A 16,822-nucleotide genomic window follows, 5' to 3' on the forward strand; every position below is an offset into this window, starting at 1 on the left:
GGCTTTCCCAGCACTTCCAGCAATTCGGGGGGGGAAAGGCGGGGCTAAAACTAAAAAAGGGAGGGAGGATTCGGGGAGGAGACAGAGCGCGCGACGTCGTTGCCTAGGCAACTAGAGAGCTAGACCCGCGGCTCGCTGGAGGCGGTGTCTTGAATGGACGGACGTAGGGGAGCTGAGGTTCTCCGCCCGCCCCGTTCAACATCACCAGCCGCCGCACTTTCGCGACTGAAGACGAACAAAGCAAATCTCATCTATACTTAATGGGATCTTCACTTACATTCCAAAGTTGATGGGATTACAAAGGGGGCAGAAATCACTTGAGCCCAGCGAAACCAGAAAAACGACTAGTGGCGGGGATAAGGGAAGCGAGTGATAATGGACGGCTACACAGCTGGAGCGAAATGGAGAAAGGGTGAAGCTTCACCCCAACCCCGTCCTCAGCCTGTCCTGAAAGGCGCGGCCGCACCGGGTCCGGGTCCGACCCCTTCCGGAGCGGGCGGGGAAACGAACCCGCCTTCCCTAGAGTGAGGCCCACGCCACCCAAGGGCCCGGCGACCGTGTAACCAACCCAATGCGAACCACGCCCCTCGCGGTGAACACACCCCAACCCCCCCCCCCCCGCCCACCCGAGAAAAGAAACCGCATCTGAATCTCCCAAACCCGCTGCTCAGGTAGCTCCAGCCACTCCCCCAGAGAGTGAGGACCAACCCAATCTCCACCTTTATCCCCCAGTTCCTCCCGGCCCCTTGATGTGGGCCCCTTGATGTGTCCTCTTCTCGAGGGCCACCAGGATAGTCAACCTCCCATTTCCTAAATCCGGTTCCATCCCTATGTGGCACATTTAAACAAAACAAAACAAAACAAAACAGGAGTCTTCCTGGAATGATGGGTTCTTTAGTAGAGGGGACTTTCTCCAGGGTGGCTGTACTTTGCAACTTCAACAGACAATTTCCCACTCTGCGATGTGCCGCCCTTTGTTAACCGCCCCCAACCCCCAGTCTTCAGGAACTGGCATGAGGCCCTGTTTTAAGAGCTTAGATTCCTGTGAGGCAGAGCATTCCTTCCAACGGGCTCCAGAACTCCCGCGGTTGCCGAATTTTACTGACTGGACTCCGCAGGTCCCAAGAAGCCAGAGTTGCCCGGCGCTCGGCTCAAATTTCCAAGGATGTTCCAAACCCTGTGGGGCCCAGGGTGCTGGGCTCCTGAACATTTGGAGGCTGGGATACTGCGGCCAGGCCTCGGGCAGAAAGGTGAACACCGTCACGTCCTCACGGCTTGAAGGTGTAGGAAATAATGTCACTACACCGCAGCAGCGCCTCGGCCTGCACGCCTATCGGCGTCTGCAGCTGCAGCACGTAGAAATTGGCCACGTCCAGGTCGGCGGCTCCGAAGTGGGCGGTCACGTGCACACCCTCGTGCAGTGTGAAGTTCACCTGGTGACCCACCATGGCCAGCAGGCTGCGGAGGTAGCGTTCCCGAAGTGCGGCTCGGGCCTGCTGTTCCCGGGATTCCCGAGACTCTCGACCTACTGGAGATCCCGGGCTTCCAGGAACCTCTGGCTTCGGGGGGGCCCTGCGTCCGTCTGGGGCAAAGCCTCGGCTCAAGCCATCGGGGCCCCGGGGGAGCCGGAGCACAGGCACAGGAATGGCTGGTGGAGTCTGCATTATCCTGGCTGTTGGGTGAAGGGGAACAGAGGGAAGCCATTACACAGGGAGGGTGGGACTACAAGGGGGAGGCGGGGAGCAGGGGCTTGTCTACCCCACCTCATCTCAACTTGTCCCAAACCCAGTTCCTGCTTCTCCTTTTAGAAGGCCGCGGGGGTGCCTGGGTGGCTCGGTCCGTTAAGGGTCCGGTTCTTGGTTTCCGCTTAGGACATGATCTCACAGTTCGTGGGTTCAAGCCCCACACCCGGCTCTGGGCAGACAGCGCAGAGCCTGCTTAGGATTCTCTCTCTCTCCCTCTCTCTGCCCCTCCCCGGCTCTCGCACTCTCTCTCAAAAATAATAAAAAAAACCTTTTTTTTAATGTTTTATTTTTGAGACAGAGAGAGACAGTGCGTGAGCAGGGGAGGGACAGAGAGAGCGCGAGAACACAGAATCCGAAGCAGGCTCCGGGCTCTGAGCGGTCAGCACAGAGCCCGACGCGGGACTCGAACTCACAAACCGCGAGATCATGACTTGAGCCAAAGTCGGAGGCTTAACCCATTGAGCCACCCGGGTGCCCCATCTCTCAAAAATAAATAAATAAAATCAGCCAGTAACCTCCTCCTCAGGAATTGGTACCACCATTCACAAGGTCCTCCTTTCCTCCCTCACGCACAGCCCATCCCATCCATAAGGAAATGCTCTCTTCCAAATAAATTCCCAATTACACCGAAGCCAATTTGAAAGGGCTTCCAGTGGCCAACTCTGGAATGATGTGAATGTTAAAATAATGCCAGTTACAGATTGTAACCCACTGAATAAAACAGAAATTCATGACTTCATGCTAATTATAAATAAATAAAAGAATAAATAAGGGAAGGAACTAAAATCACCAATGGACACTAAAATTTGTAGACGAGCGTTGGATGAAGTCTAGTGTATCGACACAGTCTTCAAGTACTTCCTCACAAAATACTTATTTGTTGTAAAGAATAAACAGTAGCTTTATTTTTTTTTTTAATTTTGTTTAATGTTTATTTATTTTTGAGAGAGAGACAGAGTGTGAGCGGGGGAAGGGCAGAGAGAGAGAGAGACACACACACAGAATCCGAAGCAGGCTCCAGGCTCTGAGCTGTCGGCACAGAGCCCGATGCGGGGCTCGAACTCACGAACCTCGAGATCATGACCTGAGCCAAAGGCAGACGCTTAACCGGCTGAGCCACCCAGGCGCCCCAATGGTAACTTTATAGTGGAGGAATCTGGTGGACCCTACCTTCACTTAGGCATCAAAGCCATCATGTGCAGTAAAGGGACAAAAGACCCCATGTGCCTTCTGAGGTGATACACTGAAGGACAGGGCACCACTTCCGTGGTATTCCTACCAAATATGGATTACTGAAATCCAATCACGAGAAAGCTCACACTGAAGGACTTCTACAAAAAAGTGAGCCCGAGTTCCTTAAAAATAACAAGGTCCTGGGGTGCTGGGCTGGCTCAGTCAGTAGAGTATGTCACTCTTGGTCTCATGGCCAAGAGTTTGACCCCCACTTTGGGCACAGAGCTTACGTTAAAAAAAAAAAAAAAATGGGGGCACCTGGCTGGCTCAGTCGGGAGAGCATGCGACTCCTGATCTCAGGGTTGTGAGTTCAAGCTCCGTGTTGGGCATGGAGCCTACTTAAATTAAAAAAAACAAAAGGGGCGCCTGGGTGGCTCGGTCGGTTAAGCGTCCGACTTCGGCTCAGGTCATGATCTCACAGTCCGTGAGTTCGAGCCCCGCATCGGGCTCTGTGCTGACAGCTCAGAGCCTGGAGCCTGTTTCAGATTCTGTGTTTCCCTCTCTCTCTGACCCTCCCCCGTTCATGCTTTGTCTCTCTCTGTCTCAAAGATAAATAAACGTTAAAAAAAAATTTTTTTTAATAAAATAAAACAAAAAAACAAACAAACAAAAAAAAAAAATGGGGCACCCGGGTGGCTCAGTTGGTTAAACATCTGACTCTTGATCTTGGCTCAGGACCTGAGCAGTACAGAGCCTACTTGGGATTCTCTCTCTCTCCCTATCTCTCTGCCCCGCCCCTACTCGTGGGCGCGCGCACTCTCTCTCTCTTTCAAAATAAGTAAATAAACATAAAAAAAGAAGAAGAAAATCATAAGGAAGAGAAAATACATTTACAGTACTGTACTGTATTTATTGAAAAAAATGCATGTGTAAGTGGACCGATGCAGTTCAAACCCCCCACCGTTCAAGGATCAACTGTTGTGTACGTATTCCCAGCCTGACACCCCTGCCCCCATCTTGCCCCCCATCGCTTCCTTCCTGGATTACTGAAGTCAACTCCCCCCGGGGCCCTGGCTTCCACTCTCACCGTCCCCCCACCTGCAAGTCTGTCCCCACGCACAGTCAGAAGGACCTCGTTCGCACCTAACACCTACCATCTAACACCTGAGTCAGGTCACATGCCTCCTCTGCCGAGAACCTTCCCCCCGGCTTCAGCCTCGCCCAGAGGCAAAGCCAACGTCCTCACCACAGCCCTCAACGGCCGCTGGAGCTTCGGACCCCGCCAGCACCCTCGTGGCGGGCCAAGCTTCCCTCTCTAGCCCAGCCCCTCTGGCTGCCTTGCTGGGCTGCGAACGCGCCTGGCACAGAAGTCCCTCTCAGACCCCTGCACTTGAAGTTCCCCTCTGCTTGTATCTCCTCTCCGCCTTCTCTGCGCTACCCCACATTCTTCCACGCCCTCACCAGCCTCGTTGGTAGCGCGCAGGACTCTTCTGACGTGATATTGTATATTTATTGTCCTGCCTAGGGCCCTTCTCCTCCGCTAGATGCCTGCCTCCCTCCCCGTGGGCAGCGACCTTGCTTTCTCCCGGGTGCTGACCCCCAGCTTCCTGGAACACTGTGTGGCAGCGGCCCAGAGACCAGGCTCCTTAAAACATTGTTCCTGCTTGAATGAATGGAGGGGAGATTGAGCTCCCAGGCCTGCTTAGCTGGGTGACTTCAAGGGACAGTTTCCAGGCTGGACAGGGCCTGGTGATTAACAGAAGTGACAAATTTTAGGCACATGGTGTCCCATCCCTGGGCCACTCCCGGTACGGGGGAGATCAAGATGATCCTTGGGGCGCCTGGGTGGCTCAGTCGGTTAAGCGTCCGACTTCGGCCCAGGTCACGATCTCACGGTTCGTGGGTTCGAGCCCCGCATCGGGCTCTGTGCTGACAGCGCAGAGCCTGGAGCCTGTTTCAGATTCTGTGTCTCCCTCTCTCTCTGCCCCTCCCCCACTCGCGCTCTGTCTCCCTCTGTCTCAAAAATAAACATTTAAAAAAAAAAAAAAAAAGATGATCGTTTTTCTTGTTCAGCTCTTCCCGTCTCTGCAGCTCAACGGTGAGCTCCTTGGGAGCACGGACGCCACAGAGAAACGGGTCAAGGCCGTAGAGGAGGGTTTCTCCCCAACATTGATGACATTTGGGACTGGATCGTTCTTTTTTTTTTTTTTTTTAAGTGTATTCATCTTTGAGAGAGAGAGAGACAGAGCATGAACAGGGGAGGGGCAGAGAGAGCGAGGGAGACACAGCATCCGAAGCAGGCTCCAGGCTCCGAGCTGCCAGCACAGAGCTCGACGCGGGGCTGGAACTCCCGGACCGTGGGATCGTGACCTGAGCCGAAGTCGGATGTTTAACCGGCAGAGCCATCCAGGCGACCCGGGACTGGATCGTTCTCTGTGGTGGTGTGGCGGGCTGTCCAGGGCATAGGTGTAGGACTTTAGCAGCAGCCCTAGCCTCTACCCACTAGATGCCAGTAGCACCCCTGCCCACACACACCATTACCCCCTGCTGTGACGACCAAAACTGTCCCCCGTTGGTGAAGAGTATGGTATGAGAATTACACCTCAATAAAGCCTTTTTCTTTTAAAAGATTTTATTTATTTCTTTAAATATTTTTTAAATGTTTGTTTATTTTTGAGAGAGGGAGAGAGTGCGCGCGCGCGCGCACCCTAGTGGGGGAGGGTCAGCGAGGGGGCGGGGGGCAGAGGATCCCAAGTGGGCTCCACGCTGAGCGATAGCAAAGGGCACAATGCGGGGCTTGAACCCACGAGCCTCGGGATTATGACCCGAGCTGAAGCTGGACACCCCACGGATAGAGCCACCCAGGTGCCCCTAGAAGATTTTATTGTTTTTAAAGTGATCTCTGCACTCGGCGTGAGGCTGGAACTTACAACTCTGAGATCGAGTGGCAGGCCGTACTGACCGAGCCAGCCAAGTGCTGTAATATACGGATAACTTTAAAAAAAAAAAAAAAGGCTTTAAAGGGGCGCCTGAGTGGCTCGATGGGTTGAGCGTCCAACTCTTGACCTCGGATCAGGGCATGATTTCATGGTTCTTGGGATCGAGCCCCACATCGGGCTCTGTACTGATGGCACAGAGCCTGTTTGAGATTCTCTCTCTCCCTCTCTCTCTGCCCCTCCCCATGCTGGTGCACGCGCGTGCTCTCTCTCTCTCTCTCTCAAATAAATAAATAAACATTAAAAAAATAAATGAATTAACATCACAAAAGGCTTCAGGGGGATGCCTGGCTGGTTCAGTCAGTAGAGCATGTGACTCTTGATCTCAGGGTCGTGAGTTCCAGACCCACATTGGGCATGGAGCCCACTCTTTTTTTTTTTTTTTTTTTTTTTAAGTAGGCTGCCACCCCAGTGTGGAGCCCAACGTAGGGCTCGAACCCATGAGCCTGACGTCATGACCTGAGCCGAGATCAAGAGTTGGACGCTTAATCGAACGAGCCCTCCAGGCGCCCCAGTAGTTTTAAAATTCTAATTTCAAAAAGGCAGGGGCGTATCGTAATGTTTCCGTGTCCCTTAAAAGATGTTAGACTCCCGGAGCCTCTGGCTGGCTCAATTGGTAGAGTATGAGGCTCTTGATCTCAGGGCTGTGTATGGAGCCTACTTTAAATTAAATTAAATTAAACTAAATTAAACTTAAAAATGTTAGATGTCCCCCTCAGGAATCTGAACTTCCTCTCCTATCCTTCCCTACTCCCCAGACTTTCTGTCCCGGTCCAGACCTTTCCCAGGGACTGGCTTTTACGTCCTGCAGATCAGACACCCCTACTGCTGACCCAGATTGAATCCCTATTAGCAGAAGTTGGCACATTTTCTCTGTAAGGGGCCTGACGGTGAATACTGTAGGCTCTGTGGGCTATAGGGTCTGTCACAACTACTCAACGTTGTCACAGTTGCAACACAGCGGCCACAGACAGACACGAAAATAATCAACACGGCTGTTCTTAAAACCTCACTTATTGGGACACTGACATTTCAATTTTATCTAATTTCATGCACCACAAAAATTTCTCCAAGTCTTCCAAGCACTTCCAAAGTAAACCTTGGCACTTGGGGGACTCAGTCGGTTAAGTGTCCCGGCTCTCGATTTCAGCTCAGGTCGTGATCTCACCGTTCTCAAGTTCGAGCCCCGCGTGGGGCTCCGTGCTGACAGGGCAGGGCCTGCTTGGGATTCTCTCTCCCCCTCTCTCTGCCCCTCCCCTGCTCGTGCTCTCTCTCTCTGTCTCTCAAAATAAGTAATAAAGTAAACTGAGGGGAAAAAAGGTAAAACCCACTCTTGGCTGGCAGGCCACACAAGACCGGGAGGCGGGCCATTAGCTTACCCCCCTCAGCGGATAGGAAGGTGTGGATTCGGGGAGACGGGTGGTTCTTAGCCCTCCCAGATTCGCTACGAGGGATCTGGACAGGTCACCGCGGCTCTGCAAACAGCCTCCCTGTTCGGTTTCCTCATCTGTAAAATGAAGCAAAAAAAGAAAAAAAAAAAAAAAAGACTCAGACTTCCTAGGGTTCCGGGAGACCCTTTCAGGCGGCAATGGGTGATCACACAAGGGACATCCCACAGCACCCTGGACTCCCCCTGGCTTTCTCTGCCGCCCACGTTCAACCCAGCGGTAAAGTCACCTTCGGAAAGGTATCCAGAATCCAGCAACTTTTCACCTCCGCTCGCTCTCCCCCCCCCCCCCCCCCCCCCCCCCCCACGGCCTCCTCCTCCAGCCACTGTCTCCGTCCCCCTTCACAGCCTCCACCGCCACCCTGCAGTCTGTTCCCTACGCAGACACAGCTCAGTAAATATTTGTTGAAGGGAAAGGAAGGATCCACCCGTCCACATTATCCAAGTGCCTGCTCGGGGGCCCAGCTCACGTGGGGTGGTGCCAGGGAGGGACAGGGTGGTGAGGGAAACCGCCCTCCCAGGCCAGTGGGTGACACAGACTTGTTTCTGGACAATGCCTACCCAGAGCCGGCAGGGCTGGAGGAGCCTCAGGTGCCCAGAGGGGCCACCTGGCCCAAGAAGGGGGCCAGAGATAGCCAGCCAGGAAGGGTGTTGTATCTGAGCAGCCCTAAATGAAATAAGGAACTGAGTCCTGTAGACACATCTCGGGGGACAGCGTTCCAGTCAGTGGGAACAGCAAATACAAAGCCCAGGGAAGGGTGACTCTGAGGCAAAGCAAGGAGGCCAGCGTGGAGGAGGTGGGAGCAGGGGCAGATCGGCAGGGAGGGGCCTCGAAGACTGAGGTGAGGGCTTGGCTCACTACTCTGAGGCAAGAGCCTTGGGATGGTTCTGAGCAGGGGAGGGACAGGACCTGACTGATTTTCACATGATCCTTCTCCCTGCAGGGAGCCCAGTGAGGAAGGTGCCTCGGTGGCCCAGGCGGGCAGAGCATGATGGTGCCTGGAACAGGGTGGGGGCCGTGGGGGTGGGGGAAAGTGGTCAGATGAGGGTTGGGTTTTTTTTTTTTTAATGTTTTTACTTATTTATTTATTTTTGAGAGAGAGAGAGAGAGCGCGCGCGTTGGAGCAGAGAGAGAGGGAGACACAGAATCTGAAGCAGGCTCCAGGCTCGGAGCCGTCAGCACAGAGCCTGACGCGGGGCTCGAACTCGCGAACCGCGAGATCATGACCTGAGCCACAGTCAGGACGCTCAACCAGCCACCCAGGCGCCCCACAGTTTTTGATCTGTTAGTTAACATGCACTATTATGTCAGTTTCAGGACTCCATTTCCTTTCTTTGACCACTACCACTGTAGATGGGATTAAGGGATACACACACTTTCTAATTTATCTGACCACTGCCCTTCGCACTCCAAGCTTAGCCAAGGCTCATCAGCCCCCAGGGCTTTCACCCAACCTAGGTTAACACTCCAGTGATTTAAGAGATACACCCTAGTCTGTAGGGCTAGGACGTCCCACGGTACTGATGGGAATTAAGCAAATGGCCACAAATCACATGAGATCCCTAGATAAAACAACCAACGGAGATTTGGTCATACCACGTAATCCCCGTTCTCCTGAAGAGGAAACTGGCACTGGGAGATGCCAAATCATTTACTGGGTGCAAGCTGGTGAGTGGCAGGAAAAGGGAGCGAACCCAGGTTGCCCTGGGTTGGACAACAGACCCGGGCCATCACCCCTGCTCTCTGCAGGGCAGATTTGTTTCAGGGTCAGCGCACCACTGGAGGTCTTGGAACCAAGGTGTGACCTGATAAGAAGCTGGTTTAAGAAAGGTCAGGTAGGGTGTGCCCAAGAAGGCAAAAGCAGGCATTATCCCTTCTCCCTGGTGACCAGGCCCCAGAATCCTTTATCCTCTAAGCCAAGGGTTTCTGGCCCAAAGATTTCAGAAAAATGGCCGAACCCACCCCCACGACTTGCACAGTCAAGACTCCAGACCCCATCACTTAGGTCACGGACAAGGAAGGGCAGGAGATTCACAGACCTCCCTTCTTGGGGCCTCAGTGCTGACTTCCAAGAAAGCGGGAATGGATCAGTTCAAGGGACAGACGTTTAGTGAACCCTTCAGTAGCCAGGGGAGGGATAGCAAGTTACCAGGTTAACAGTGAAGACCCCAGACCTTCGCCAATTAACCAAGGTGCCGACAGGTCCACACACACCCCAGAGGTGGCCCTGTGGGATGCAAATCAGTTAAAATGGAGCCTCCAGAGAGGGTCGGAACCTCAAGCACGGAATACTTCCCCTCCCCTCTGCCCCCTGGGCTGGTCAGTTTCCTTTCAATTCCGCCCTGGCCACCCACAGCTAGCCTTTTCTTATACTAAGTAGGTCCTCCCGGCCCCCAGGCGTCCATTCCCCACTCTGCCTGGGCTGGGTGTCCTCCCGGCTCAGATCAGGCAAGCGATTCCGTCCCGCCAAGGCGGGAGTCACAACTGCTGCCGTTGTTACTGTTACCATCGTCGTCGTTGTTATTTTCCCGAGGGAGAGAGAGCATTCTGAGCGGCCCGGGCCCCTCACCCCAACCCCGGCGCCGGAACGTCCCCGATGCTGCGTTCCGGACCGGAGTCCCCATGCAGGCGTCCGGGGACCACAACGTCCCCACGGCCAGCGTTGCAGGCGCGGACCTGCCCCTTCCCGCCACTCCCGGCCGCGCACGCGGGCGGGCGTCCGGGGCCAGGCCCGGGGAGAAGGAGTGAAACGTGCTCGCGCCCCACCACCGACACCCAAGCACTCACCGAGGTCCGCGGCGCCCGGCGCCCCCACTTCCGCCGGCGCCCCAGCTGCAGAGGCCCGGGCGGGCCGCGAGCCGCCCAGCCTGGGTTCCGCCCGCGCTGCCGCCGCCCCACGTGGTGGCGGGCGGGCTCTCGGGGTCGGAAACCAGCGCGGCCCTACGCACCACCCCGCCCCGCGGCTTGGCCCATCGCTTCCATCTGATCCGCCCGCCTGCGAGGTGGGGGGCGTCCGGGATGCCCGCTTTAGGGAAGAAGAAACTGAGGTTCGGAGAGGAGGAGACTTCCTCCGGGCTGAGTTAAGGACAGAGCTTGGTCTCCCCCTACACGTGCACACTCCTTCCCTTCACCTGCAGTCCAAACCGCAGCTCCTCTCTTTGAAACCTTGAGCAGCCACACGGCAGGAAAAAGGCTTGGAGAGGGCAGCAGCGGGACCCGAGGTGGTGGTTCTGTCTAGCAGTCCCCCCCCTGCCGCCCCGTTTTACAAAGGGGGAAACTGAGGCCCTGAAAAACGGAATGTCTGGCTTTAAGTGCTATGGAACCTCACTGCCTGGGGCTCAGATGGAATTCACTTCTTCCACATTTTTTTCCATAAGCCAGGGGCTTCACGGCCCCAGCAGATCCCCAAGACCGAGTGCCTGGCACACAGCCCCTCTGTGAGGTCTGTTGAAAGAACGTGCTGGAGGGGCCTGGGCGGCGCAGTCCGTTAAGCGTCCGTCTCTTGAGCTCGGCTCAGGCCATGATCTCTCTCACATTTTGTGAGTTCCAGCCCTGCATGGGGCTCTGCACCCATGGTGTGGAACCTGCTTGGGATTCTGTCTCTCCGTCTCTCTGCCCCTCCCCAGCTTGTGCTCTAAAAAAATAAATAAATAAACAAACAAGAAAGAAAGAAAGAAAAAGAGAATGTGCTGAATACCCATTTGTTGACCGACCTATGAAGAAGCAGGATTTATGTGAACCAGGCCGATTTGACTCTTGCCCTCTGGAACCCACATTCCTGGAGGGCCGGGAGGGGCAGAATAGGATATACCTGAGCAAATACATCAACAAGATCCTGCAGGGCTTGTGATGAGTGATACAAAAGGAATAAAATAAGGATAATGGGGTAACAGGTGGTAGAGTCAGGGGAGCTTCTCTAGTTGGGTGGTCAAAGGAGGTGGCAGTGAAGAAGCCCCTTTAGGTAATAGATGGGGAAACTGAGGCCCAGGGAAGAAGTGAGGACAGATGGAGGTCACGGTTGTAAGGCCTTGAGCAGGGTGGAGATGCTTTAGATACAGTGGCCAGGGAGGCCCTGGGCTCTCCGGAGGACGATTGAGCTCAGACCTGAATAACAATATGAGGAACCCTCTGGCCCGGAGCAGTGCTCCTGGGACATTAGCATGTGCAATTCACTCAGAGCTGGGCTGGGGACCCAGGGGAGGACAGACCCGGGCCCCTGACCTCAGCGAGCTTGTGTTGGGTGGGGGTGGGGAGGGAAGAGAGGACCGTCAACAGATAGGTCTATGTTATTATGATGTGGCCGGTGCCAGGAAGAAAAGGAAACTCGTAAGGGTTGGAGGGTGGGGCGGGGTGTTGATGCCACTTCAAACAGTGATCGCAGTGAGCTGCTTTGCGGAGGCAAGTTCAAGGAGGCCCGCGTGGAGGGAGGTGAAGACAGTTGCTTCTTTGGTTTTTATAGTGATTCCAGGTTTAGGAGCAGAGTAGATGTATATAACCGCAACCCTCCTCGCCTTAACCAGCCCTCCGCCGCAGGCGTTGGTCTCAGAAATCCAAAGCCCTTAAGTGGACACAAGACCCCCTCGGCCCCAAGGCAGTTTTCTCACGGAACTCAATCACCCACGCCTCTCCCCACGCCCTGCCCCCCTTCCTTGTTATTCTGGAACATACAAGGCTGGCCGGCCCCCTCACCTCCTTCGGGGCTCAAGTGCCCCACGCTCTTCCCCTGTAGAAATCCGACCAAGGCCCCACCCCCACCCCCACCCCGGCAACCCTGCCCCTTTATAGCCCTTCCTAGTTTTTTATTCGGCCCCATCGCACTTGCCGGCCTGGAAGGCACTCCGTTTTACAGTTATCTGGTTGAGAGTCTGTCTCCCCCCCACGAATATACTGCGTGAGAGGAGATTATTGGCTGTCCTGTTCACCGCTATACCCTCAGTACTTAGAACAGAATCTAGTGCAAAGTGCTCAATAAATGTTTGCCCCCTGAGTGTTTATTGTAACGCATTTAATGGAATAGACCGAAACGTGGCCCCCGCCGTATTCTCTCTCGGGGGTGCATGTAGGCACCCCGCGCCTCGGTTCCACCGGTCCTAAAAAGGCATCAGGAATGGGCGTTTGTGTGCACGGTCGTGTGACCTCGGCGTCGTTAAGGTTTGGTCGCTAAGAAAATGCAGTGGGCTCGTCTTTGATCGAGTTTGGCTGCCGCCCGGGCCCCTGCGGGGCCGCCCCGTCCTCGCCCGCCAGGTCCCGCCCCGGTGGGTGGAGCCACGGGCCGGGCCAGCACGTGTAAGAGTTCGCGGCGGGTCGCCGCAGTCACTCACCTGAGCGCCTCGGTCTGAGCGCGCACGGCCCGCGCGTCCTCCGCCCGCCCGCTCACCAGCCCGCCCGGCCCTCGACTCATGTCCCGCCGCAAGGCCGGCTGCATGCCCCGCCGAGTAGACCCCGCGCCCGCCGCCAACACAGACGACGAGATGGAGATGCCGGACCTCGTCATCGAAATGAAGCCGGAGCCAGACGTGCGGCCCCTACAGGCCCCGGGGCTGGGGCCCTTCTCCCCGAAGGAAGTGCCCACGCCGGGGCGGTTCGAGGGCGAACCCCGCCGTTCCTCCGGCCCCGTGCCCGTCGGGAGCCCTCTCCACGCCCTCGGCGCGCGGAACCAGTGGGCACTGTGGACGCCGCTGATCCTCAACCCTCGCGGTGAGCGCCCCCTGCCCCTGCCCCGCCTCCCTCCCCCTTCACTCGGGTGGGACGCCCTCCTCCGGGCACCGACCCCCGACCCCCCGGCCTTATTTCCCTTGCTTGGTCCTGGCCTCCAGCCCCCTTTCTGACCTTCGGGGTTTCCCTCTCCCTCGGAACCCCCAGCCCCCATCCGGGCCCCACCCGACGCTTACCACCCGCTTCCTCCCAGCAGACCGCCAGCCCTGGACCGACAAACACCCAGATCTGTTGACCTGCGGCCGCTGCCTGCAGACCTTTCCTTTGGAAGCCATCACTGCTTTCATGGACCACAAGAAGCTGGACTGTCAGCTTTTCAGAGGCCCCAGCCCCGGCCAGGGCTCAGGTGAGTCAAGCCGGGATGCAGTCCCCCTCTCAAGTTCAAGGGCCTGGCTTCCTGTGGGAGAAGGGGCTGAACTGGACAGGCGGGGCAGTGAGCACTACTTCCCCTTTCTCGCTCCCCATCGGGTGCAGCCTAGGCGTGGCCAGGGCCTGCCCTGTCCTAGGGCTGGGACTGGTGGCGGGGGTGGAGGGGGGGGGGGGGCGGGCGGGCAGGGGCTGGGCATGAAGGAGGGCCGCCCACAGGGTGTGGCCAGCCCCTGAAGACTGGTCTGGGGATTTGCCGCACACACACACCCCCAATCTGGTTTCACTTCTCCTTCCCCTTGGCCAGAAATAACTGGCCAGGTGGCCGGACCAGTGTGGCAGTAGGGGGACCTCTGGGGAGGGCAGCGGCCTGGGGGAGGGGAGGCTGAGGCCAGCTGGAAGTGCGGCATTACCACCCCCTCCCCTCCCACCCCATTATTAGTGCCGATTGAGGTGCCGGTGCATTTGCTCAGAGCCAAGGAAGGGGCTTCTGGCTTCCCTCTCTGATGGAATCTCCCAGCCCTGCCCGCTGGGAAGCCCCTGGTTTGGGCCAGGTCCTCGGAGTCTGGACATCTGGGTTCCTTCTCTTAGAAGGGAATGAAAGCCCTTAACGTGGTACTAGACTCGCGGGAAGCTTTTGGTCATCACAGGCTGTGGGGGGGCATCTAAACCTCCAAATTTTCATCCCCTGGCCATTGTGCTCCTAGGACTTTTGAGAAATAGAATTATATTCAGGCCTGGGGGGTGGGGGGGGGGGGTCTGTGAGGGGGGGGGGGAGGGAGGGGCTGTGACTGGATCAGCCCGAGAGTTGAAGCCGGCAGGGTGGCCTGGTGGCCCAGGGAGGGGCTATGATGGGATCACTGGAACACTCCCAGGTGCTTGGACTTGGTGGAGCGTGGGCACTCCGGCCACGTGGGTGTAGTGCAGTTCATGTTTACTGAGGGTTTACGTGGACCAAGACTTTCAGTTCTTCTCCGTTCAACGTCACAACACCCCTCAAAGGTTAGAATCCCCGTGTTCTAACAAATGAGAGAACAGGGCCAGAGAGGAGCGTTTCTTGCCCAAGGTCACACAGCTAGGGAGCCCAAGAACTAGTTGGTGGACACGAGAGGCTGGCCCTCCCCAGCCCCCATCTGTGCTCCTGACCCGGTGTTGCGTCAGGAAAGCCACCCCACCCAAGACTGTCTAGGACTTGGAAGAGTACTGATAGTACCTGGAGGGTCTAGAGAAAACACCCAATTTGGAGGGCTCTTAATTTGGGGTCCACGCAGAGGGAGAGGGAACCTCACTGACTACCCCTCCCAACTTCTAGGTGGCCGCTTCCCTCCTCGGCCCCCTCTTCTGTAAGGCAGGGAACAGGAGACCGTGCATGGAACCCGTGAACTTGGGGCCTGGCACGAGAGAGGCCCGCTCAGTAATCAAACGCTGTATTTAAGCCGACCATCTTTTTTGAAAATCTGTCTCCCGCTCCCCAGGCTTCTGGGTTGAAACCCCAACTCCACCCTTCTAAGCTGGTGAGCTTGGGGGAAAGGTCTTTGCCCGTTCTCCCTTCCCGACTCCCTCCCATAAAACAGCCCTCCCCACCCCACCCCTCACCCTGCTTTAACTTCTGGTGAAGACTTTCAAACACAGAAAATCCTCAGGTATGCACCATCCACTCCGCAGGTTTTCCTTACTCGCCTGCCCGCCCGCTTCTGAGCATCAGCTTCTGGAGGACGGGGTTCTTGCCTGCCTTCCTTACCGGGCCTTCTCAGCCCCCGGAGTGGAGCCTTTCCCGCGGAAGGTGTCCACCTGGCAGGTGTGAGTCGCAACTGTCGCTTTGCCCCGTCTAACACCGGGCCCTTCTCGTTGCAGCACGCCAGGACCCCAAGGCCCTGGGCTGCTTCCGCTGCGGGAGACAGTTCTCAGGGGCCTGGAAACTGCTGCGCCACGCCCAGTGGGACCACGGACTGTCCATCTACCAGACGGAACCCGAGGCCCCAGAGGCCCCGCTGCTGGGCCTGGCAGAGGTGGCCGCCGCCGTGTCGGCAGTGCTGGAGCCGGAAGCCGAGGCCAAGGGCCCCCGGGCGGGCATCCCCCCGCGGCGGAGCCCCACCTGCCCCGTGTGCGCGAAGACCCTCAGCTCCTTCAGCAATCTCAAAGTGCACATGCGCTCGCACACAGGCGAGCGGCCCTACGCCTGTGACCAGTGTCCCTACACCTGTACCCAGAGTAGCAAGCTCAACCGCCACAAGAAGACCCACCGGCAGCCACGGCCTCAGAGCCCCTGCAAGGCCAAAGCCAGTCCAGAACAGGCCTCTGCCGCTGCCCCTCCTGAGCCAGCGGCCCACGCCGCGGCCCCGGCCCGCACCCTCCTGCGCAGCAGTGGCGAGAGCGCCGGAGCGGCCGCCACGGCGGGGGTCCAGGAACCCGGGGCTCCCGGTGGTGGGGCGCAGGTGGGCCCCGGAGGGGCCAGTTGGGAAGCTACCACCAAGGAACAGAGAACTGAGCCTGCGAAGGGCCCGACGTCCCCCAAGAAGCTGCCAAAGCCGGCGGTCAAGAGCCGCGGGCCCGGGGGCAGCTGTGAGTTCTGTGGAAAGCACTTCACCAACAGCAGCAACCTGACGGTGCACCGGCGCTCGCACACGGGCGAGCGGCCCTACACCTGCGAGCTCTGTCCCTACGCCTGTGCCCAGAGCAGCAAGCTCAACCGCCACCGCCGCATGCACGGCCTGGGGCCGGGCAGCACCCGCTTCGAATGTCCCCACTGCTGTGTGCCCTTCGGCCTGCGTGCCACCCTGGACAAACACCTGCGGCAGAAGCACCCCGAGGTGGCCGGGGACGCCTGAGGCGCGGGAACGCCCTCTCTGCGGTCCCTGGTACCACCGTTACTGTGCTTGTCGACCTTGGCCTTGGCTCTGCTGCGAGTAAACCTCCCGCCTAGAACACACACGTTTGGACTCTGGCTTTCTTGGGGTGTCTGAGGCGGGGCGGGAGGCTTCCCTCTTTAGGGTGGACGGCTGGACAGACCGGTTTGCAGTGAGGGGGTGAGGGGAAAGGCCAGCCCCCAGTGCCCCAGGCACAGCAAGACTGGCACAGAAAGCCGTGCTCCCGGTTCCCAGTGTGGGCGAGGCCAGGGCAGGGGCCGAGACGAGGGTGGGGAGAAGCCCGGACCTGTCACCAGAGGGCCCTGGGCAAAGTCCTGGCCTGTCCTCCACATGCCCGGTCCAGGCCCTTCCCCACAGATCCCCACTGATCGTGCCCCTGCCCTCACAGACTGCAGCAGAAGCACTTCTGATGAACAAGGAGCCACCACCTAGACACCCAGGTGTGGGCAGGACTTGCCACGTGGGCTCCTAGCGTTGGCTCCTGTCCCCAGACCCAACCAGCTTCCTCCCCA

The 16,822-nt window shown here is 57.4% G+C and overlaps 2 protein-coding genes across 3 annotated transcripts; one reads left to right on the forward strand and one right to left on the reverse strand.

Annotated features, from left to right (window-relative positions):
- Window positions 1-648: 648 nt before the first annotated feature.
- On the reverse strand, window positions 649-12,047 carry GEMIN7 (gem nuclear organelle associated protein 7). Of its 2 annotated transcripts, none has more exons than XM_049620867.1 (3): window positions 10,150-12,047; window positions 7,294-7,421; window positions 649-1,672 (listed from the first exon to the last, which is right to left on the reverse strand). In XM_049620867.1, the coding sequence occupies exon 3, from the start codon at window positions 1,662-1,664 to the stop codon at window positions 1,269-1,271; it is 396 nt and encodes a 131-aa protein (XP_049476824.1). In that variant the 5' UTR covers window positions 1,665-1,672; window positions 7,294-7,421; window positions 10,150-12,047; the 3' UTR covers window positions 649-1,268. The 2 variants fall into 2 exon arrangements, with proteins under 2 accessions (XP_049476824.1, XP_049476825.1); XM_049620868.1 differs by lacking the exon at window positions 10,150-12,047 and adding an exon at window positions 9,869-10,142.
- Window positions 12,048-12,612: 565 nt separating this feature from the next.
- On the forward strand, window positions 12,613-16,749 carry ZNF296 (zinc finger protein 296). Its single transcript, XM_049620858.1, has 3 exons — window positions 12,613-13,059; window positions 13,274-13,423; window positions 15,298-16,749. The coding sequence occupies exons 1-3, from the start codon at window positions 12,762-12,764 to the stop codon at window positions 16,269-16,271; spliced, it is 1,422 nt and encodes a 473-aa protein (XP_049476815.1). The 5' UTR covers window positions 12,613-12,761; the 3' UTR covers window positions 16,272-16,749.
- The last annotated feature ends 73 nt before the right edge of the window (window positions 16,750-16,822 follow it).

This window comes from Panthera uncia, assembly GCF_023721935.1.
Source record: "Panthera uncia isolate 11264 chromosome E2 unlocalized genomic scaffold, Puncia_PCG_1.0 HiC_scaffold_19, whole genome shotgun sequence".
Lineage (NCBI taxonomy): Eukaryota > Metazoa > Chordata > Mammalia > Carnivora > Felidae > Panthera > Panthera uncia.